The sequence below is a fragment of the Nematocida ausubeli genome (assembly GCF_000738915.1).
Source record: "Nematocida ausubeli strain ERTm6 chromosome Unknown supercont2.2, whole genome shotgun sequence".
NCBI lineage: Eukaryota > Fungi > Microsporidia > Nematocida > Nematocida ausubeli.
Genome location: NW_026515635.1, coordinates 344,977 through 367,018, shown reverse-complemented (window position 1 = coordinate 367,018; position 22,042 = coordinate 344,977). Strand labels below are relative to the sequence as shown.

Here is a 22,042-nt window from a genome sequence, read left to right as displayed (position 1 = left end):
TAATAACTAGACTCAAGAACCTGCAGCAACATACATGCACACATGCACAAAATAGAAATTAAAGCAGCATAAATAAAGCATTTATAGACTAAAGACTCAAATACTCTTTCTGGTAAAGTGATTTCTATTTTAATAACATTTTTTTTCATGAGACTGTATGTTTGTGCAGAGCACTTCTGGTGTACTTTACCTTTCGGTTTAATTTTTCAGAATATACAAGTTTAGTCGGGTTCTGTGTGCTTAGTAATACGAATAAACAGTTTGTGATGGTGTTTCTATTTAAATCTGCACTGTACTATTCCTAAAGCATCCTTTTATGAAACTTCTTAAGTAATCTAGATTTCAGAATAATATGTGGTTTTCTTTAGTGTTCTGGTTTTATTACTGCTTTTTTCCATGCTTAAACCCTTTATATGCCTATTTCTTCTTTACTAATACTAATTGCCTACATAGAATATATAAATAAAACTCTTCAGAAATAATCATTATATGAATGCTTTTAAAAAGTATAGAAATACTATAAATATGCAATACTAGATAGAAAAGCTGTATATTCCCTATAAAATACAATAGAACCTATTTACACACGAATGCACAGCTGGATTGCATAATTTCCACTAAGTATAATGATATAGAAATGTTAGCTATGTGTATACACAGTAATTCAGACTCAGAATACATGTAAAGCACCAATTAGCTTGGATACTATGCAGAAGGAAACTAGACATATGCTTAAATATTCTTTATTTCATTCATATATCTATTATGAAAGTATTTCAACTACGTTCTTTATGGCCATGGAATTTCTTGTGCATAAATAATCCAGAAGGATTTATAAACCAAGAAGTGTGTACCATGCGCAAAAGGACTTCTGTTTGAAAATAGCCAAAGACAAACGAGCTTTGAATAGACTTTTCTAGTAATCCACTATATTTAAACACCTGCCTTCAATTATAGAAGCTGTTTCATATTGATAATAGTCCCTATTCTGTAAAAGAGCATGTCTCTCATTAATCAGCTTCATATCTAGTAATGAAATATCCACTGGTTGATTTGTTGCATTTTTCCTTCTGGGTGCATTCCGTTTAAAACAAATACACCCACGCCGGTTTCTATTATGTCGGTGAATACACACACTTGTCACTTTGAACATCAGAAAAATAATCAGACCGCATATTAATACCATACCTATACCTACAGAAATGCATATAGTTAGTCTTGCAGTTAAGAATGCTTTGATTTCTCCCCAGACATATTCTGCTTTACTACATAATAATGATTTGTATGTTTCAACTGTTTCTTCGATCATATGCAGTTTAACAGTAAATTTTTTCTAGTATACGCAAAAAGCATCAGAAAACACCAGCAAGAAATATAGAATAATTAAGAACTTGACTGCCGCATGGTATTTACATAATCTTCAAACAAGTGCCAGCCCTGCATATACAAGCCAGGCTTATTCGCCTCTGAAAGAGTGTGACAATATAATTCGTTTATTTGGTGTGCATATGTAAGGATGCATAACTTATATCCGTATATAACCCGAATAACTCGCTCCTTATTCGCTCAACTCCTTTAATATTTCTACTTCTATTGGTGACTCTGCCTGAGAGTATATTTCTCTAAGAGCAGACTGGTTGATTTTGGTCTTGTAGTTTCGCAAAAATACAAGAACCACCTTGTTCCACGCCAGGAACCTAGGGCCTTCAGCACCTGCAGATTCCTGAAGCACATACTCATGCACTTCATCAATTACCCTCTGGCCAAATTGTATCTTCTTGATAAGAATTGCAGTAAGAAGGGTATAGACAGAGTGAGACTTCTCTAATTGCATAACCTTCCGAAGCAACTCCTCCATGTGGCTCTTCTCTGAGGTGCATCTCATAATCACTCTGCTAATAATCAGTGCAACAGTGCTTGTCATGCCTTCCTTGCAGAGCGGCATAATAATCTCGTCAAAGTATGCTCTGCAGCACCGGGATATAACCAAAACATGCGCTTTGAAAAGTGATGCTTCAAGCTTCTTGTTCTTCCGAATGTACTCCATGCTTCTCTCCCGCAGTGCTTCGGTTACCTTTCTTTTCACCGCATAGTAGTTTATGGGGTACCCCATGACTCTCTCCACAATTTCTTTTATCACTTTTACTTGGGCCTGCTTTATGTCCACAAGAGAAAGTATTTTCATGTACTCTTCTGCACTCTGCGGAGCAACAACGGACTCTTTAGAATGCAGCTTGAAAATGGAGGGCATCATGCCGCCCCGTAGCTGCTCTTCTATCTTCTCAATTTCATACGAATTCCTGTCTAGTTTCTGAAAGTATCCTTTATCATTCAGCAGCTCTGAAATTATCTCCTGCCCAATGCCCATTTTTGCAAGAATTTTTCGTTTCTTAAATATTTTATTTTTTAGCCTGGTTAATTCATGGAGGCAATATCAGAACCAGTATTGGCACAAGTAACAGAAGTAATGCAAAGAACAGGGCCAGGAGGTGGCTGCCAGGTAGTTAAAGTTATGATTGTATCTACCAAGAGGTCATTGACTAGAGTAATGGAAGGCCCAGTAAGAAAGGGAGACCATGTCTATTTATTAGAAGCCGAAAGAGACCTCAAGGTGAGTAGAAGATAAGAAATAAATTAACACTGATTAAATAACCAAGAAGACACTTTATACTATAGCACGAGCACTGTAAAGAATTCATATATTGTGTCCTTTAATATTTGCAGGGCACAAAAAGTTTAACTGAATTAAAATGAAAGTACCAGAAGTATATGGGTATGCATGAAGCACTGAGTGGGATATGGCGTAGTAAAGACCATTTGAAAGAAGAGCACACTGTGCACTCCATGATTTATTTCTGAAATTCGGGTTATTTGGTTTCTATTTCTTTGAGAAAATTCACTAGAGTACATGCTAGTGTTCTTATGCGTATTAGGCATGTTTATATATTAATAGACAGATATCCTAATGGAAGCAGTTCTAGGTATACGAATATATACTGCGAATATATTCTAGTGCTAGTGTGCACTCTGGGAAAGTGTGCCTGCAGATTGGTTTTGTGTACTGCGGACTTCGTGTGTAATCTATTTTAAATTCTGGCGTGTATGAAGTATGTCTACTTCTTCTTTAGATAGTCAGATATTTGCTGCATCTCTGTCTTATACCTGGACGGGTCTACGGCAGGGATATACACATTTTGTATATACGCCTCCATTTCCATCCACTTTTCCCGATATGTGCATCTCATTGGGTCCTGCAGCACATCCAGGAACACTGCAAGAACACATGGATTGAATGTGTTTCCTATGTCCTCTGTGTACTTGAGAAGGGAGTGTATGAAGGACCAGGCATCTTCCATTTCACCCATCTGCTTAAGTATGGTAAAGTACACTCTGTACATCCCTAGAAGACAGTCCAGCGGGAGTGCGCTTGTAAACATTGTGTACTTGTACTTTCTTAGGAGATTTGGTATTTTCTGGGAGAGCCATATGATTAAATATGCATACCCCAGGGCTGATTCTTTGTTTGTTGAGACCTGTGCTTTTATTTGCTCAATGACTCTCTTCAGGAACAGAACTATAAACGAGTCTACCTTTGTGGGAGGGATGCTTTGTTGAATATACTCTAAAACAAGGCTTGCAATGAGCTGAGTTTTCTCCTGTGTGTTATTTACTTGTGCAAGCCTTTTATTTAGTAGCTGCACAACCTGCGCCTTTTCTTGTGCAGATAGTTTTTCGAATGGAGGCGGGGGCGTAGTTATTTCTGCCTCTATGTACTCAGAAATGACTAGGTATTGGCTGAGTTTTTTTGTTTTCTCGTCCTTGATTATCTGTTCGCTTGCTGCGTGCAAATACTCTTCTATTTCTGCGCCAACAGAGGCCTTCTCCTCATGCAACTTGTTGATTATTTGGGATATTCTCTCAAGAGCATTCATTAAAAATATTTATGCTGCGTTTGTTCATAGTTTTATACTTTGCTGGAAAGTGTCTATCTGGAGTAGAGATTCAAAGGAGTGTACTTCTGGAGGACGTAGCTGTGTTTGAAGCAGATGGGCAGCTGGCAGTATATAGCCTGAGTGCGCGCAAAGTAATTGAGAAAATTGCCATGCCTCTCCATAGGTTTAGCACTGTGCACAATAGAATTACAAACATGCAGGCGCACAGAGAATCCTCTGGTAATGAAGAAGCAAGTGGTCTGAACACATCAAGCAATCACTTGCAAAATGCAGCTATTGATCCGTCTATGTACAGCAATGTGCATCTGGAGAGTCTAGGTGTCCAGAAGAGCACAAATATCTACACTATACAGGAGAGACAAGGCAACACAGATATTGTTCCCTGTGCTGCACCTACAAGGACTGCAAATTCTGCAATAATAGTGCCTGGAGGAATAGTTGCCTCCAAGGAGAAACGAATTGGTGTTGAATATATTAGATCATGTGTTGGGGTAATTGTATGCGTGTATAATGAGACTGTAACAAAGGTCTTTAAAAAGAACGGCATGCTGGAGTATATAGACAGAGAACTTACAACCATTCTGAATGCAACTGTGGTAACCAGAAGCTCTCTGCACATAAAGGCACTGGAAGATCTGCAGTGCAAATATAACACGCATATATACCTACTGAAGGAGATAGACAATATGTACTACTTCTCAAAAGTAAGCATATCAGAAATAGCCGAAGTGCACAAGACATTTATTAATATTGCTTTAAACTGGGTGCTCTGCTTCTGTCTCTTCATTGGTGGGCTCTTCCTGGTGATTCCTGTGGGTATCCGGATCTTCGGGCATAGAGACAAGTCAATTACGATATTTAAGGGCCCCAGGCCGCACGACAAACTGCATCCTGGCATGCTATTTGGAACGAAGAAAGTGCTTGTAAGGATATTCAGAAAAAGCAGGAAAGAGGAGAGAGATGAACACCGGAATATTGCACTTTTGAATGAAATTCAGAGTACATGCTTGTACGCAGAGGAGACACGTGAGCACTTTTTTATGGTATATCCAAGGGATATGCAGCCTTTGTGCGAGCTTGTAAAAAACACGCTAGACCTAACAGATTTAATATTCAATCTGCACAGGTATATGGGTGATTTGCATAGAAGGGGCATTGGGCAGATAGACCTAACCATGCACAATATCTTCATCACACCATCCAATACCCTTCTTCTTTTGGGAGTTGCTAAAATGGCTGTCGTCCAGGAAACATGGAAATTCGAAAAAACAGCACAGAATAGTAAGTTAGAGAAAGCTCATGAAGAAGAAGTGCTAGAGGAAAATACGATGGAAAGATGCATCGCTGCAGACTATTTTGCGCTTAGTAGGCTATGCTACAATATCTATGTTACCAGTAAGTGGAATGAGTGCTGTGCAGGAAACTACCACCAGAAAGAGTTTTCTGAAGCACTGCCGGATATTCTTCTGTATGACTATAGGAAGTACCCAAAGTTTATCATGGATGCAAACAGCAAATATAGAATAGAGCTGTTTGACTGGATGGCCACATTATGCACAAATACAACAGTGCAGTCACCAGTTCCACATCCAATATTCTGGACGCACACGCAGTCTCTGGAGTTTCTTTCTCTTTTCAGTGATTTTGTGTTTGACCACCCAGCCATGCTGGTTCTGGAGACAAGCAAAATTGGCCTCACCATCACAGCAGACATGTCCAACTGGGATGTGTACATAGACATAGACCTTTTAAACCACCTGACACGAAACGGGAAGTACTATTACAACACAAAGGTCCTTCGAGACCTTCTGAGACTCATTCGGAACAATGGAAGGCACTTCCAGTCGATTCCTGCTGAGGGCCGAGAATACTTTGAAGACAAAGTCTCAATTTTTCTGTCGTTTTTCCTAAAGAAATTCGCATATATTATTCTACTTATTTATTATACGGCAGAGGAGTATGGCCTACTTCATGAAAAAATTTTTGTAGAAATCTTCCAACCGCAATGAAGTTTACATGCAACCAAATGCAGTTTCTGGCACCAGAGCACTTTAGAGTCCTTCTTGCCACAGAAATGGGCAGCAAGAACCATGAGTCAGTTCCTCTTGACTTAATTTCCAAGATATCCAACATAAGCTGTAATATTAATGCAATTGTCTCGGATCTTGTAAGGCAGACATTTCTTAAGAGCATCCCAAGCATAGAGACAGGCTATGAAGGATATGCTCTAACATACAATGGATACGACAACCTGGCTTTATACGCTCTGCAGAAAGAGGGTGTCATAGAAGGAGTTGCAAACAAAATAGGCGTAGGAAAGGAGTCTGATTTATTTCTTGGGATATCCCCAGAGAAAAAGCTTCTTTGCATAAAAATACATAGACTTGGGCGGGTATGCTTCAAAGCCGTAAAAAACACCAGAGACTACCACGACAAAAGGAAACACACTTCCTGGATGTATCTTTCCAGACTTTCAGCCCAGAAGGAATATGCCTATATGACAGAGTTATATGCAAAGAGGCTTCCTATGCCAAAGCCGTATGCTCAGAACAGGCACATTGTCGTAATGGAGTACCTTGAGGGATACACTGCGCTGTCTAAGATACAAAGATCCTCTAGCATTGTTCCACATGCCATGAAAGATGCTCTTTTTGCGATAGTTGGCAGAATGTACGATCTAGGGTATGTGCACGGAGATTTTAACGAGTTTAATATCATGGTGCGGGATGACTTTAAAAGAGTAAAAGTAATAGACTTTCCGCAAATGGTGAAAATCACTGACACAAAGGCCACCGAGTATCTAGAGAGGGACAAGGCTGCAATTGACACGTACTTCAAGCACTTCTGACGACGCATTAAAGAGATTAGACACAAGCAGGAGATTATTGCAAGAATATATAGTAAATAAACGCAAAAGATTTATTCTCTGAAGCAGGTGTATGGATGGCCCGCTATTTCCTGGCGAATTTATTTGGATGGTCTTTTCTTTGTATGGGGTAGCCGCGCATGCCTTTTTTGTCTTGTCTTTCCCTTTTATCTTTTCTCTCGGCTTCATTCTTCTTTTCAGATGCATCGGTCTCAGCAGACTCTTCTTTGTCTTCAGAAGATTGAAGCTTTTCCTTGTCATCGCTTGTTGTTTCGGCTGTGGCTGGCGCCTGTTTTGGCTTTTTCCACAGAATTGCATTTATTTCACCATAGACTGTCCATGCTTCGCTTAGCTCTTTGATTGCCTTTGCTAAACTAGGAGATATCAAAAAATTAGACCTGGGGGCTTTTGCTGGGTCAAACATTCTTGCGTGGGGATTTAGTCTTCTCACAGGTGCTGGGCTTGTCTCTTTCTGAGTAGTGCTCTCTTCGGGCTTTGAAGCAAGGTTGATAGTTTTGAGCTTTTCTTCAGGCTTTGTGGGGGGTTTCTGTGCAGCCTCAGCTTTGGTTTTATTGCGCATACTAGAAAAGACCATATCACTAAGATCCACTCCAGCCTGATTGAGCATAGGATGGACTGCATGCTTTGGCTTATCCTGCTTCTTAGGCAAGTCACTTTTGGATGTAGGCGTAGAAGAGCTTTTTTTGTGGGTGAGCCTAGTGGATGCTTTGCTTTCAGAGGTGGATGATGAATCAGCAGCTTCTTCTTGTGTATCAGAATTTGCTGGCTCTTTTTCCTTAGCTTGTAGTTCTTTGAGTTCTTTCTCCTTAGCCTGAAGTTCTTTCAATTCCTTCTCCTTAGCTTGCAGTTCTTTCAATTCTTTTTCCTTAGCTTGCAGTTCTTTCAACTCTTTCTCCTTGGCCTGTAGTTCTTTCAATTCCTTCTCCTTAGCTTGCAGTTCTTTCAGTTCTTTGTCTATCGCCTGGAGCTCTTTCTCCTTGGAGTCACTTAGCTTCTCTTTTGAATCTCTGCGGGAGTCATGTCGAGAGAATGCAGATCCATACTTCTCATCCTCTCCAGCATTGCTAATTCGGCCTCTTTCCTCTTCCATATGTAGATTAGAAGATGTTGGGTTGTCAATTCGTCTTGCAATGCATTCTGCCTCATATGCATACTTCTTGTACTCTTTTGAGTTTTTGTCCAGGACAGTCGTATACACAGACTCATCAAATGTTGCCTTCATTCCAAATAACTTTTCATTTGCCTCAAACTGGTTCCATACCTCTTTGCCATTGTGCGACTTGGAAATGGCTTCCTTCTGAGGGGCTTCTCCACTGGCGTAGAAAGACTGTAGCTCTTTTGCTTTTCCAAACCTCTTTTTCCCCACTTCACTGTCAATTTGGAAAGACTTCTCCAGCTTCTCGCTGTCAATTGGCTCGCTAACTGGAACACTCAGCTTAAGATAGTCCCGAATAAGAACCTTCTTTATCGTGATGTCATATGGAATATATGCGTCAGAGAAGAACACGAAGTTGTTAAGAACCAAACAATCTTTTGTTTCCTTCTGCAACTCCCCATACCCAGTGGTTCCCGTCCGCATTGTAACAATGACTACATTGTTTTTTATGTTACTGCTTTCCTTGCGAAGAGAAAGTATCATGGGCTCCAGACTTGCAATATCCTCAATTTTGTGAGTGTATTCGTATGCAACTGTGCTATCACTCTCTGTGTACTCACTAAACCTTATCTCTTTATCGGTCATATCTACGAGTCTTCCTGTTCTGCACTCATTGTTATGCAGAATAACTTTGTAGAAATCGCCTTTCTTTATATCACTATGCAGTCTGAATGCTTTGTCATTTTTTACTTTATCCTTTCTCTTTCTATCTTGATCAAAAGTCTTTTTTACCTTGGAGTCCTCCTTATGCAAATTCATATGTTTAGTAAACATGAGGAAAAATGAAACAATATATGATGTAAATATTTTATTATAGAATGTTCTTATTACCGGGTGAACAAATTAAGCAAGAGTTACAGAACGTATCAATTGGAATAAAGACCCACAGGCCAAGCACAGCACCCAAAGAAGCTGCTGCTGCACATACTGCACGGTCTTCCTCTGGATATGGCTCTGGAGCAAGAACAGCAGACAGAATTTCTGGCACGGCACAGAAGACGTCTTCTGCTTTTGGCGAGCTCCTCTCTCTGGACAAACACAACTTCTGGGTGAACTTCAAGCAGTTTAGATACATTCCCTTGCTAGATGATATTGTTCTTGGGATAGTCAAAGGAAAGGGCAAGGAGACGTACAAGGTGGACATAGGGGCACCATCGTATGCAATTATAAACTATCTAGACTTTCCCACAGCAACAAAAAGAAACAGAGTGTCTCTGAATGTTGGGGATGTAATTCTAGCACAGGTGGTAGAGGATGCACCGCATGCTGAAGCTGTCATATCCTGCAAAACAGAGGCTGTAAAGGGTATGGGCCTTCTAAAAGGCGGGGCTGCGCTTAAAGTAGGGATACTCCAGAGCAGAAAGTATCTGCTGAATCCCCCAGCACTGAATGTTTCAGCTACAAGTCTGTTTAGCATGAATGGATATGCATGGATATCCCCAGCTACCCAGGAAAATATACAGGCAATTATGTCTCTTGTGTAGGCAAAGATTCGTCTACTTTAGAAGTATATTCATTAATGCCAATATATGTGCTGCTGGAAGGCTGTATTATTTCCACTATCAGCGTGCATAATACATTGATTATTAATCGCATTTAATTAGAGCTGAATAGATTACTTTCTCAACCGCGATCATTTATAGAGCAATTTATGCCAGACACTTCCCACAGAAGTGCTGCACATACTTTTTCTGCACTTGAAGATGCCATCCTACCATACGGAGGCCTGTAGCAAATGCAGCTTCTCCGCACCACTAAAAATAAGCACAGCACGTGGGGTGCTCTGCTAGAACAATAAATAACTAATTTAAAGCAGATTTATTTGCTGTGGCTGTATGCCTTTGCAGGATATGCCTTTACTTTCTTCTTCTGCGCAAGCTCCTCCTGTGAGAAGATAGTTACGCTGCTTGGGTGCTGCACTGCAGTTCCGATCTTTCCGGTTGGGTCGTGCTTTAGGGTAATTGCCACCTTGATTCCTAGGATTCCCTGCTTCAGAAGAATGCTGGACATTCCTTTCTTTACGTAGTCCTTGATAGAATCTCCAGAGTGTTTCATAATACCGCCCACTACTTTGTAGCTTCTTGCTCTCTGTCCCTTCAGCTTTCCTGATATAATGACCTCTACACCAGCTGCTCCGCCTTCCATAATGGTTCGAATTGCGCCAGACACAGCTCTTCTGACGGGAAGAGATGCTCCAATCTTCTCTCTGATCTGGTTTGCCTGGATCTGTGCGTTGAGAGCCTTGTTTTTCACCTGCTCTATGAAAATAGAGACAGATCCCTCCTCAAGCCTGAATCTCATCTGAATAAGAGTAATAAGCTGCTTAATTCTGAGCTTGTTGTTCTCCAGCATGCCTGCTGGCTTTCCAAGCTTCAGTGTGATTTCAATGGGGCTGCTGTATGGCTTGTAGTCCATGCCGGCGTACTCATCGTTTATCATGAACTTGGAAAACATCTCATTCAGCTCGGTGTATACCATACCCTGGCTTACAATGGATAAATCATCCGCCATGGCAGCGTATCTTTTTTCTCTGCGTTCTATTTTAGTCATCTGGGGGTAGAAAATAAAATAAAATAAAAATGGATAGACTGCGGCAAATACTCAGCAAAAAGAATGCTTTGAAAAGGGCGGAGGGGCTGAACGCTATTCTGGAGGGCGAAGAGTGCGAGGGCATTGCGCTAGTCCCAGGCACTGCAAACTTTCAGATTCCAGAGGTATTTCTCTCCACAAAAATACTGCCCGAGTGTGAAACATATTTTATTCAGAAAAGAAAGCCAATACAGGCCGATGAAATAGAAAGATGGAACCAGGCTATAGATGATGTAATTGATGGGCTCTCTGTGGAGTTTACAATTTCCAGCTCGGTGCACAGCAAAGACGCCCCAAGCGAAAGAGAAGTATCCGATCGTATAAAAAAAGTTTTGGGATACACAATAGAAGAGTAGCTGAAGAAAATATGGCTCTCTGAACGCTGGTTCTCGCCATATTAATGGATTACTCAGCAAGATTTGCATGATAAATATGTGTTAATTAAAGGAAAATGAAATATACTATTTATTCTTCTATAAAATTCACTCTATCTAGAGAAAGGTCTATTTACTTTGCATTCCAGTATAAAGCTAGTATATTTAAACCAAAGAGACATGGAAGTCAATCCCATCTGTACTCAGTAGGATGTATTCATAGTCTTTCCAGTGTCATCTTATATGCAAGAGGTTTTTTGGTTTGGAAGTTTACTTCCCACCATTTATAGCAGGGTTTTCACCAGTACAGGCTTTGCCTTTGCCGTTTTGGTCTTTGGAAGCATCCTGGCCTTTGTTGTTTGGGTCTTGATTACCTGCTGCCTGGCCGTTTGGGGCTTTAGGTCCTGCTCCAGCTTTGCAGTTTGGGTCCTGACAGTTTGGATCTTGGCAGTTTGGGTTTTTGCATCCTGCACCACCTTGGCAGTTTGGGTCCTGGCATTTACCGGCGGCATTGGGAGGATTCGCAGCATTCACGCCGTTCTCTTGTGCTGGTGGAGCCATTTCCTGATTTTTCCCTTTTGCTCCAGCTTTGTCTTTCTCTTCTTCTTTTTTTGCTGGTGCGGGAGCTTTTTTCGCATCTTCTGCAGATACTTTGCTTACTATGGATAAAATTGCTATTATTGCTAAAACTACTAGTATGAATCTCATTATATTCTTCTAGTGTGCATTTGTATTTATACTTATTTAAATCATTTTTTCGGTGGGCTTTGCTATTCCTGATATTTATATGCACCAACAGCTTTCGAAAAGCATTTTTTTCAGAATGGTGCTTTGTATTAGGCCAATCAGAATGTATTTTTAAAAATAGCACTTTGATCCAGGTAGAAATTTTCTCCGTGAAAAGGGAGATGCCATAATTGTATACGCAGTGAGTGGCTAGCTGCCATATTTCTTTTTGAATAATTGGGTGCTTGCTTACTGTGACGTTTTTTGATGCACATTGACTTTTTAGCGAATTTCTCCTTAGATAGAAGTGTGTCTATAGCTTATCCAGGAAAATGCACATAATCTACCATGCCTAATGTCTGAATAACGTCCTTTTTCTAGGTAGCCTAAAGAAGTGAATCTAGCTGTTTTTTTTCGAATAATGCATATTCTATGTGTAAACTAAATATTATTTCGGTAGAGAAATATTTTGCATATAAAACTGTTTGCGTACTCACTATACTTTTTATTGTGGTATATGTATTTTCTTCTATTTTTTGCAAAAATGCACATAAACGAAATATACTATGCTGAGGAGAACAACCGTGGTAAAAAAATAGTTAGAATAACTGCTGCTGTATTTTTTGCTATATATTTGCTTTTGTAGCATGAAAGTTGAATTTTCCTGTGTTCAACAGACTATCTATAGATTACAGCAAGCACTTTCCTGAGCACAATAAAGAATTCTCTAGACTTAGACATAACTGTTTATCTACCATTTCCATACTAGAAATCTAAAAGAGAGGCATTTCTTTCTTAATAATTAGTTTTTCCTCTATATTATGAAAAAGTACAGTTAATAGAATGTGCATAGTCCTTTACTAAAAATACAAAGAAGAAGAGGATTTCTATTTAAAGCATTCTTATTTAAATTTATATAAATAACTATTCTATTATACAGAAATAGAAATAAAGTTCTTTTCTGCAAATCTTAAGTCTTTTCGAACTTATTTACACTCCAATATTGAAGTATATTCATTTAACATCTTATTAAAGCATGCACTAAGTCTTTCTAAAGATAGTTTGAATTGAAAAAGATTTTTATGTTTTTCAAACCATGCAGAATCTTACAAATAAACTGTCCAGTCTATTTGGAATATCCAGCAAGGAATCTGAAGAGATGATTAAAAACACGCTTAAATCGGCTACACCAGAAGAAGACCTACTGGAGTTACTTGGAGACTCTTCCATAGGAGATATTATAGAGCTTCTTGAAAAGCACAAGAAAAAACCAAAGCCTTTTATGCCTGTGCATCAAGTAGTAAGCATAGAGGAAACACTTGACAAAATATTTGCATCAAAGATTAAGCAGGTGTCAACAGACTACTATGACGAGTATATCCTAGAGTCACCTGCACCCAGCCCACCAATTGAAAAAGTGTCAGTTAAGGAAATTTCTGAAGCATATAGAAGTGTATTTAGCTCACAGTACAAAGAGTTCAATCATGTGCAGTCCTCTGTGTTTGAAAGTGTCTATAGAGCAAAAGAGAATACGCTTATATGTGCGCCAACGGGGGCAGGAAAAACAGATATAGCACTTCTTTCCATTGTAAAACAGCTAGAAAGCGGGGCTTCTTCAGACAAAAACAAGATAATATATATTGCCCCAATGAAGGCCCTCGCATCTGAAATAACCAGTAAGTTTAAGCGCAGGCTTCCTGTTCAGGTCAACGAATACACTGGAGACATGGACTTGACACAATCAGAGCTAGAAAAAAGCGTTGTGCTGGTGTGCACGCCTGAGAAATACGATGTGGCTACGCGTAAAATATCCTCGTTTCTCTTGCGGCACACATCTCTTATAATTCTTGATGAAATTCACATTCTGAACGACACAAGAGGGCCTACAATTGAGGCCATTGTGAGCAGGCTGAAGCTAATATCTGAAAGACTCCAGAAGCAGATCCGCATTGTTGGTATATCTGCAACACTCCCAAATCCAAAGGATATTGCAAAGTTTCTTGCGGTAGCCAGAAAGCACCTACACGTGTTTGGGCCTGGGGATAGGCCTGTTCCAATTACATACTCAGTAATAGGCACAAGAAAAAATGTAGATGTGACAGCAGATAACGTGACAAAACGGCTAGACACGCGCGAAAAGATGATCAATGTTTTGAAAGAGAAAGTGGATAAGGTGCTAGGTGAGCACCAGCAGGTGATCGTGTTTGTGCACACCCGAGGAAACACTCTAACCATTGCAAATGTGCTTTCTGAAGATGTTGAGCCAGATGAGATGCTGGCGCAGGAGGCAGAGAATGCAGGGATAGTTGGTGAGATGAAAGAGGTTTACTCAAGACGAATGTTTATTCACAATGCAGGGCTTCCCCGAAATATTAGAGAGTTTGCTGAGAAAGCATTTAGAAGCAGAAAAATAAAAGTTTTGGTGAGTACATCTACGCTGGCGTGGGGTGTAAACTTGCCTGCGCGTGCAGTGATTATATTTGGCACGGAGATATACAGTGCTGAAAGAGGTGGGCTCATCAATATAGACATATTGAACATCCAGCAGATGTTTGGAAGAGCAGGCAGGCCGCAGTATGACACAATTGCAGAAGGCACACTGATCACAGACCACAAATCGCTTCCGATGTATGTTCGGATGCTGCGGGTAGAGGACCCAATTGAGAGTGACTTATTGAAAACTCTGCCTGAAAAGCTGTCATCTGAAATATATTTGCGAAATATAAAGAACCAGGAAGATGCAATTCGGTGGTTTAAAACCACTTTTTTGTATATTCGAATGAACAGAGTGCCTGAGAAGTATGGAATTACTCCTCGCCACATTCCTGGACTCATATCTGACTACATTCTTCTTTCTTTCAACCGACTGCGCGAGCTCAAACTTATTAGAGAGTGCGAGGGCAGCCAGATCACACTCATTACAGACCTAGGCCGTATAATCAGCCATTACTTTTTGTCAGAGGCAACTCTTGTGGAGTGGGATGGCCTTCCAAGAGACGCGCCTGTCATAGAATATCTGGCAAGAACTGACGAGTATAAGAATATTTTACTGCGTAGTGACGATAGAAAGGGCCTTGGCATAAGAAATGACGAAGAGGAGCTAACAAAAGAAAAAAAAGTTGAGTTGTTAATTGCTATGCACATCCAGAATAGAAACCCAAAAGGGCACTCTCTGGTGATAGACAAGCGCTGTATTATGGAGAATATTGACAGACTTCTGAATGGCCTGATAGAGTACTTTCTCTACAGCCGGCAGTATTGCAATGCATACAAGGCACTTTGTCTACAGAAGCAGCTGATGAAAGGAATCAAGACAGAGATAATGGAGATAGACGTAGTAAACAAAAACGACAGACTACTTTTCAGCAAGCCCATCTCTGGATATATTGTCATAAAGCATAAAAACAAGCTTGTGAAAATGCTGAAAATTGACCAAGAGAAAGACTGTTATATGACACATAACACAAATAAGGTTATGGGAATCTCCAAGATACCAGGCAAAGAGGTATTTTTTGGCCGACTAGAGATAACACCTGTAAGAATGTATTCAGATGATGAGCTGTGGGTGGTAGATAGCTCCCTGTGCAAAATTGCTGGATACATGATAGAGTATGCAGGATGCGAAGACGCAGATGCAGCAGAGAACAGCACAGCTGATGACAGAAAAATACAATTTAAAAGGCCAGACAACATAATAGTAGAAGAGATTCCAAACACATCATATAAAGAGATACAGGCAATAACTAGGCATCTTATATATGAAAGGATTAAGGAAGCTCAAAAAAAAAGAAGAGACCGAATAATAATTGTAGTGAAAAATGAGGCAGATGAAGAAGAGTATGTTGCAGAGTACCAGAAGATGTCATTTATTGACAATGTATCTTTTGAAAAGCACCCGAACTGTTTTTCTTCTACAAATGGAATACAGCGTGTCAGCAAGCAGACTAATGACTCCTGGACTATAGGCGTATGTGCAGTTGACAAGCTGAAGCTAGCACATAGCAAGTACAGTGCAAACATGTATATATTCAGTGGATTCACCAAGAACCGCATGATATTACCAGAGTCCATACTAAAAATGATTAATACAAAGGTAATAATCTACGAAAAGCCAAATGTTGCAGATTACATTAAGCTAAGGTATATGTAGCCTAATCTGAATACATATTATACGAATGTCTCTACCTTCCAGCATCTTTTAAACATGTTGTTAATACTTTATAAAGATCTACTGCTAAATACACAAGCAATTATTTGACACACTGCAACCATTATCACGGCACTCAACCCATTGAATTTAATTCATTGCATAGTTATTACTATCTACTAAAAGTACATAAAAGTGCTATAAATCCATGCAAGAGCATATAGCTATTCACAAATAATATTTTCTTGGCTATTCCTTACTAAGAGAAAAGATTTTATTACTACTATTACTTCAAAGAAACGTGTCATATACATAATAAAGAGACCGAATTAATAGAACTTAAACAATATATTGTGCCCTTAAATACTGCGTACATCCAATAGATGCAGTATTATTCTTATATATCATGCAGTTTTATGCACTTCTTACTCCCAATATATAAATTCTTGCTATGTTTAGTACTATTGTTATGTGGCATACACCACTGATATTTATACCAGCAGCACAGTAAAAGAGTTTAAGATAAAAAGCCATTCGAGGCTTGCGGACAAGGAATATTAGTTGAGCACACAAAGTGCGGACACAGTACAGCAAGACAGCAGGCAGATCGGGAGCGGCTGTTTATTAATAATAGTGTGTACCGGCCATGTACGGGCGCCATGTACTGCCTGCACACAGCACATCTTCGCTCGCTGCATACACATGTAGTGGTTAGCTGCTGCATATGCAGGGAGAGCGGCGTCTTGCGACTGGCCTGAGAACCCAGCGGCCCGCGCATGCTGCTGTTTGCCTGAGCGCTGCAGACAGCACGGCAGGCCATCGCGCGCGCCGCGCAGAGGAGAGGGCCAGTCGGTGCTGAGGACAGGAGCAGGGAAGTCCAGTGCACGCATAGTTCAGTGCCACTTCGGCTTAGACAACGCAGCGGTTCTAAATATTAAATGTACAAGCATCAAGGTAAAAAGAACATGCGCGGAATTTCCTAATGACAAAGTTGGCATCCAAGCTACTCCATATGGCCATATAGGCTACCCCGAAGGGAATGATAATAGTGGACGACCCACCGGCAGGGTTAGTGCCGGCTTGCTCCTGCCACCTCCTAGCCAGCCCTCTTCTCTACACTGCGCCGTGAGACAGATGCAGCTCTCCTGGTGTTCTGAAATGCAGAGTGCGTGCTCCTTAAATACTTCCAAAAAATGATCAAATTGGGAAATGTGTGCAGTGGGCCCTTCTAAGTGCACTCTAGACCACATTCTGCTGTTTGTTTACTTAATTGCCGTGTATAGCCCGGTCTATGTGCAAATTGTGCACCTCAGAGGGCCATATGACGAAAAATTAATATAGTGAGAGAGTGTGTACAAGACATGTGCAGCAGGCACTGGAGAAAGACCTACTGATGTAGAGAGGTGTGTGCAGATGAGTAGGTGGGGTAGACGGCTGGTGTCTTGGCACTTGCATGGCATGTCATAGAAATACATTCTTGTCTACTTCTGATGCGTCTCTATCAGCATATATATTTCATATGTGTAGTATGTATATAGTATGTGCATACGTGTATGTATATCATGTGTGGTATGCGTGTATAGTTCTGTGCTGGTGTACGCATAGGTTTTCATGTCTGGGCAGGGCCTTTTTGTTCTTTATGTGGCTGGCATGTGATGCGGAGTTTGTTCAGCTTTCTACATTGCGCTGAGTGTTTGCCAGAAGTGGTTCTTCAAAAAGTGCAGTTTTCTGATTTTCGTGTGTCTTTATCTTTTTTTTAGAAGAAACAAACCCTTCTGAACAGTAGTGGTAGTGCGAATATTGTAGAGTTTATTTTTGCAAAGATGTAGAAGAAAGGATAATAAGAAGACATAGACAGGAGAATGAAGACATTGCACAGAAGAAGTAGATTAGAGATGGAGAGTACAGGATAAATGTATAAAACATGTATAAAGCATATATAAATCTTGTATAAATGCAGTTTAATGAATAGACAATGCGCATGAAGATTGTAGTATGCTGTTAAAAATAAAAGACACTTTACAGTGAAAAATTTAAGAGAAGTATGCATACACTCATATATAGTCAAAAACAGTACAACACATCTAAAATCCAATATATTGATAATTATTAACATTTATTCATACCCGATTAATAACTATATGTTGCTTGTATTTTTCTATAACTTGGCGGGTTCATCCAAAGCCTCCAGGCACACTGCGCAAATGCTGGTAGTATTGCAATAATATTTACCAGTAAAACTTGTAGCAGGAACTTTCTCCACTCTGCTGGAATCTGTATTTCATCAGAAAGCACCTTAAAGCTAATGAGATAGAGGAAGATTGAAACGCTTTGTGCAATTAGCATCAGCTTGTGCACCTTACTTACACATAGAAAAACCATAAGCAGCTCATTCAACACCAAGCACGAAAAAGTAATGCTAACAAGCTGAATAAGTGCACTTTCAAAGAACAGCAGCGTAAGTATCATAATGACAACGCCCTGGTAGTAGCCCATGAACATCCATGTACTGAACGTGCTATTATTCAGGACACTTCCATTCGATATATCAGAGTACAGCTCAGGAAACTTTCGGGAGACCTTCTTGGTCATGTCCTTAGACAGAACAATGCTGAAAACAGGCAAAAATGTATAGAAAGTAACATATCCAATTGATATCTTACCTTGGTATATGGAGATTGGGCAGAAGTTGAACAGAGACGAAAAGATTGCCTGTGCTACACCGAGAGTGGTTCCTCTGTGGATTATAAACTGAGCAAGCTTTGCAGTGTTTTTATAGGAATTCCTTCCATGCCAGAGTATCAGGTCAACAATTGCCTTAAACTCATTAACACTTACGTCAGCAGCGAGTGAAGCCTGTCTTCCCTCCTTTCCAACAATACCAATTCCTACATTTGCCTGCTGAATCATGCTCACGTCATTCCCGCCATCACCTATACAGCACACTCTTTTCTTGGTTATCCTTGCCAGCTCTTTAGCTATTTCCGCCTTTTGGGTGGGCGAGCATCTACAGAATGCAACAGCAGAGAGCAGAGAGACTGCAGTGATGAACTCCTCTTTGTAGATATTCATTAGCACCTGAAGACTCGACCCATCTATCACAAGGCAGTCTTTTTCTCTTTCTATTTTCTTGATGGCCTGGTCTGCGTCCTGCCGCGTCTTCACCTCTGTTATTGTTAAAATGTGGCTGCATCTAGAAAAAAGCCTAGATGAGACTGCAATGCATCTGGCTGTTTCCACTTTGTCCCCAGTAAGCATCCATATCTTTATGCCTGCATTTCGAAGCGTTTCCAAAGAGACCCTTACATCGTCCTGCAGCTTATCCTCCACACCAGTCACACCCAGAAGATCCAGCCCACTCTCAGATATGGTATGCGTCTGCGCCAGCTCTTTAATTTCGTCTTCAGAGACAAGCCTTTTTCCAAACACCATGGTTCGCAGGCCTTCCTTCGCCATTGACTGAGCCTCCTCTTCCATCCAATCCTTGCCGATAACGAGTTTTTTCATTACGCTGTCTGCGCCTTTCATATAGAGATATACTTTATCATTACTCCTTATAACCACGCCCATACACTTTTTTTCGCTGGTAAACCTAATTGTGTGCAGCAGCTCGTACTTCTTCTTTACACCTGCCGTTTTAATCTCTACCCAGCCTGGGCCTCGCCCGCACAGAGTTATTCCCACCTTTTCTGCCCATCGCACCATAGCAATTTCATCTGGGCTGGAGGAGATGTATCCTATTTCATTGTTCTCTGTATATGGTATCACGTTGTTGCACAAGCACATGGCGGTCAGAAGCTCGCACGCTGCATGGTCTGCAGGTGACTTTGGGTGTGTGATCATTTCATATATCTCTTGTATAAAGTCTGGGGTGTAGCACAGATCTCCCGTGTGCATTTTCTTAATTTCCATTTCATTTGTGGTCAGCGTGCCTGTTTTGTCTGTCAGAAGATAGGATATTCGCCCCAGCTCCTCTGGAATGTTACTGTTTCGCACCACAATTGGCGTGTCTGTGTCATTCTCAATGCCTCGCGCATAGACCAGGCGGGCCCAGTCAATGTTCACTCTTAAGCTTATTGGAATTACTGTGGAGAAGATGATCAGAAACCTAACAAGCGTGATGTACCACAGAGAGTATGTGCCTCGCAGCACTGTGAACAGAATTGCAACCAAAAAGGCCATAGAGCACAGTATTTTTGTGTAGAAGTTCAGCTCGCTGTCTATAAGCCCTGACTTGTTCCTTGCTTTCGTTGTGTTCATCACAGACCGCGTGTCCTTTCCTGTGTACACCACCACACACAAGGATGTGCCGCTGGCTATCACCATGTTCATCCACAGCATGTTCTCCTCGTGCACTTTATATTGGATGTTGTCCACGTATAGCTTTCCGTTAAAGGAGTATATTTCTTTGCTGGGTGGCTCTGCCACAACCTCAAAGTACTGCTTGGCCACTGCATCAAAGCTTTCTGCGCTCTGGAATATGCTGTGGCTCATTTTTATCTTCCAGTCTGTCTCTCCGTCTAGCTGGTCTGTTCTTACAAATATGGACCCCGATGCGTCTTCTGTTTTCAGAAGCATTGCATCTGCAGGCACTCTTTCATCCTTGCTTACAACGATAAGATCGCCAATTGCCAGCTCCGAGGCGGGCACTCTCACAGGCCCTCCCACAGTGTATCGCGTGCACTGCTTATCGTTTGCCTCCTTGTCTCTTTTATACCGCTTGTAGTCATCCATGCCCTCCTTGATATAGACAAATATCTGCACCAAGGCCCACGGGAAGACTGAGGTAAGAGGATGCGAGACCCGCACAGGGGGAAAGCCCTGCAGAACCATCACCGTCATGAAAAATATGTTCAGAAAGTGTTTCAGCTGCTGCGCAAATACCAAGGGAATAAATGTCAAGAGTGAATATTTTTGGTTACATATAATATTCTTTGGATATTTTTCCACTGGGCTTTTCAGGTTGTTGTGTGTTCGCTCAAGAGATCCATTTACAAAAAAGTGTCTCTCTTCCATTTCCATGTTTTTCTGTACTCGCTTGCCTATGGTCATCTCTCTACTTCTAGGCCTTGCAAAATAAACAAGAATAAACACATGTTTTATACTCAGCCAATCAAGCCTTCATGCGCATAAATAGGAATAGGATAATTTTTCAGCACACATGGGAACAGAAAGAGAAGAATGGAGCGAAGCCCTAAGCGTGGACCACTTGGAGGATCTTTCAACATACACCCAAAGAGAAGAGATACTGAAGGGCCTGGAAGAGGAGTTTCGCAGAGGGCTGCAGGAGGTAAGAAAGGCAAATAAGACAAAAACCGTGCTAAGCAAAGAAGACAGAATGTACAAGCACATCTATATCCCAAAGAAAGGGCACGACGCATGGGAGGAGCTAAGAAGCAGCACAATCAACAATACACCCATTATAGTGTTTGGGCAGATTCTTCCCTCTCCAGAGAATAGGAAGGCTGCATACAAGATAGACCTCAAAGAGCCAACTGTATTTTTTAACGTGCTGAACGGGTATCTTCTGTCAGTTACAGAGAAAGGGTCGATAAAGATATTTCTAATACAGAACAAGTGTTTCTTGGAGAAAGCCTGGGAGATATCGAACCACCTCTTTGGGTTTCTTGTCAGAACAAAGGCAATCCCTCTCTCTGTCATTGACACCTTTAGCAGAGTTCTATTGCAGCTATATTATAAAAAAGTAAAGGATTTGGAGAAGGTCTTTGAAGAGCTGCTATGCTTCTCCAAGGTTACACATGTAAAGAAAGCGTTCTTTTTCAACGGGTACCTATGCCTTGTCTCTTCATTTGGAGAGATGCAGATCTTTGACGAAACACTTCGAGAAATCCCAATAGGAAAGAATCTCAAGCCAATTATCCGGTCTATATTGAAAGAGCCAACAAAAAAGAAAGAGCATGTAAATAGCATGGTAACTGGAGAAACAGTGATAAACTTGAAGTCAATCACCATGAAAGTCTCAAAGAAGAAGATAAAAATGATATATGCAAAGAAAAGCGTCTATGAGGAAATTAGTTTTACACAAAATGAGCAGGTTGTATATGCAGACAATATGCTGTTCTTGAAAGAGAAGAACAATATACATGCAATTTTACTAGAGTAGTAGAAAGCTAATAAAACGAATATATGCGTATTAACAGGAATGTGCTGCATCGTATAATCCGAACCAAAGGAAAGATCAATACATAG

At 40.7% G+C, this 22,042-nt stretch overlaps 14 protein-coding genes across 14 annotated transcripts; 7 read left to right on the top strand and 7 right to left on the bottom strand.

The window, feature by feature from the left end:
* Window positions 1-916: 916 nt before the first annotated feature.
* On the bottom strand, window positions 917-1,309 carry NESG_00788 (uncharacterized protein; the record flags this gene model as incomplete). The annotated part of the gene is made up of 1 exon (XM_053048432.1): window positions 917-1,309. One exon carries the CDS (start codon window positions 1,307-1,309, stop codon window positions 917-919), a length of 393 nt encoding a protein of 130 aa, XP_052905192.1.
* Window positions 1,310-1,558: 249 nt separating this feature from the next.
* On the bottom strand, window positions 1,559-2,368 carry NESG_00787 (uncharacterized protein; the record flags this gene model as incomplete). Its single annotated transcript, XM_053048431.1, has 1 exon — window positions 1,559-2,368. The coding sequence occupies one exon, from the start codon at window positions 2,366-2,368 to the stop codon at window positions 1,559-1,561; it is 810 nt and encodes a 269-aa protein (XP_052905191.1).
* A 54-nt stretch (window positions 2,369-2,422) lies between these two features.
* NESG_00786 (30S ribosomal protein S28e) lies at window positions 2,423-2,626 on the top strand (the record flags this gene model as incomplete). Its single annotated transcript, XM_053048430.1, has 1 exon — window positions 2,423-2,626. One exon carries the CDS (start codon window positions 2,423-2,425, stop codon window positions 2,624-2,626), a length of 204 nt encoding a protein of 67 aa, XP_052905190.1.
* A 487-nt stretch (window positions 2,627-3,113) lies between these two features.
* On the bottom strand, window positions 3,114-3,932 carry NESG_00785 (uncharacterized protein; the record flags this gene model as incomplete). The annotated part of the gene is made up of 1 exon (XM_053048429.1): window positions 3,114-3,932. The coding sequence occupies one exon, from the start codon at window positions 3,930-3,932 to the stop codon at window positions 3,114-3,116; it is 819 nt and encodes a 272-aa protein (XP_052905189.1).
* Window positions 3,933-3,943: 11 nt separating this feature from the next.
* NESG_00784 (uncharacterized protein) lies at window positions 3,944-5,962 on the top strand (the record flags this gene model as incomplete). Its single annotated transcript, XM_053048428.1, has 1 exon — window positions 3,944-5,962. One exon carries the CDS (start codon window positions 3,944-3,946, stop codon window positions 5,960-5,962), a length of 2,019 nt encoding a protein of 672 aa, XP_052905188.1.
* NESG_00783 (uncharacterized protein) lies at window positions 5,959-6,801 on the top strand (the record flags this gene model as incomplete). Its single annotated transcript, XM_053048427.1, has 1 exon — window positions 5,959-6,801. The coding sequence occupies one exon, from the start codon at window positions 5,959-5,961 to the stop codon at window positions 6,799-6,801; it is 843 nt and encodes a 280-aa protein (XP_052905187.1).
* A 103-nt stretch (window positions 6,802-6,904) lies between these two features.
* NESG_00782 (uncharacterized protein) lies at window positions 6,905-8,770 on the bottom strand (the record flags this gene model as incomplete). The annotated part of the gene is made up of 1 exon (XM_053048426.1): window positions 6,905-8,770. One exon carries the CDS (start codon window positions 8,768-8,770, stop codon window positions 6,905-6,907), a length of 1,866 nt encoding a protein of 621 aa, XP_052905186.1.
* Window positions 8,771-8,814: 44 nt separating this feature from the next.
* On the top strand, window positions 8,815-9,480 carry NESG_00781 (uncharacterized protein; the record flags this gene model as incomplete). The annotated part of the gene is made up of 1 exon (XM_053048425.1): window positions 8,815-9,480. The coding sequence occupies one exon, from the start codon at window positions 8,815-8,817 to the stop codon at window positions 9,478-9,480; it is 666 nt and encodes a 221-aa protein (XP_052905185.1).
* A 334-nt stretch (window positions 9,481-9,814) lies between these two features.
* Window positions 9,815-10,546, bottom strand: NESG_00780 (30S ribosomal protein S3; the record flags this gene model as incomplete). Its single annotated transcript, XM_053048424.1, has 1 exon — window positions 9,815-10,546. The coding sequence occupies one exon, from the start codon at window positions 10,544-10,546 to the stop codon at window positions 9,815-9,817; it is 732 nt and encodes a 243-aa protein (XP_052905184.1).
* Window positions 10,547-10,575: 29 nt separating this feature from the next.
* On the top strand, window positions 10,576-10,941 carry NESG_00779 (uncharacterized protein; the record flags this gene model as incomplete). The annotated part of the gene is made up of 1 exon (XM_053048423.1): window positions 10,576-10,941. One exon carries the CDS (start codon window positions 10,576-10,578, stop codon window positions 10,939-10,941), a length of 366 nt encoding a protein of 121 aa, XP_052905183.1.
* Window positions 10,942-11,229: 288 nt separating this feature from the next.
* NESG_00778 (uncharacterized protein) lies at window positions 11,230-11,667 on the bottom strand (the record flags this gene model as incomplete). The annotated part of the gene is made up of 1 exon (XM_053048422.1): window positions 11,230-11,667. The coding sequence occupies one exon, from the start codon at window positions 11,665-11,667 to the stop codon at window positions 11,230-11,232; it is 438 nt and encodes a 145-aa protein (XP_052905182.1).
* A 1,114-nt stretch (window positions 11,668-12,781) lies between these two features.
* NESG_00777 (uncharacterized protein) lies at window positions 12,782-15,835 on the top strand (the record flags this gene model as incomplete). The annotated part of the gene is made up of 1 exon (XM_053048421.1): window positions 12,782-15,835. One exon carries the CDS (start codon window positions 12,782-12,784, stop codon window positions 15,833-15,835), a length of 3,054 nt encoding a protein of 1,017 aa, XP_052905181.1.
* Window positions 15,836-17,962: 2,127 nt separating this feature from the next.
* Window positions 17,963-20,884, bottom strand: NESG_00776 (uncharacterized protein; the record flags this gene model as incomplete). The annotated part of the gene is made up of 1 exon (XM_053048420.1): window positions 17,963-20,884. One exon carries the CDS (start codon window positions 20,882-20,884, stop codon window positions 17,963-17,965), a length of 2,922 nt encoding a protein of 973 aa, XP_052905180.1.
* Window positions 20,885-20,993: 109 nt separating this feature from the next.
* Window positions 20,994-21,956, top strand: NESG_00775 (uncharacterized protein; the record flags this gene model as incomplete). Its single annotated transcript, XM_053048419.1, has 1 exon — window positions 20,994-21,956. One exon carries the CDS (start codon window positions 20,994-20,996, stop codon window positions 21,954-21,956), a length of 963 nt encoding a protein of 320 aa, XP_052905179.1.
* Window positions 21,957-22,042: the final 86 nt, after the last annotated feature.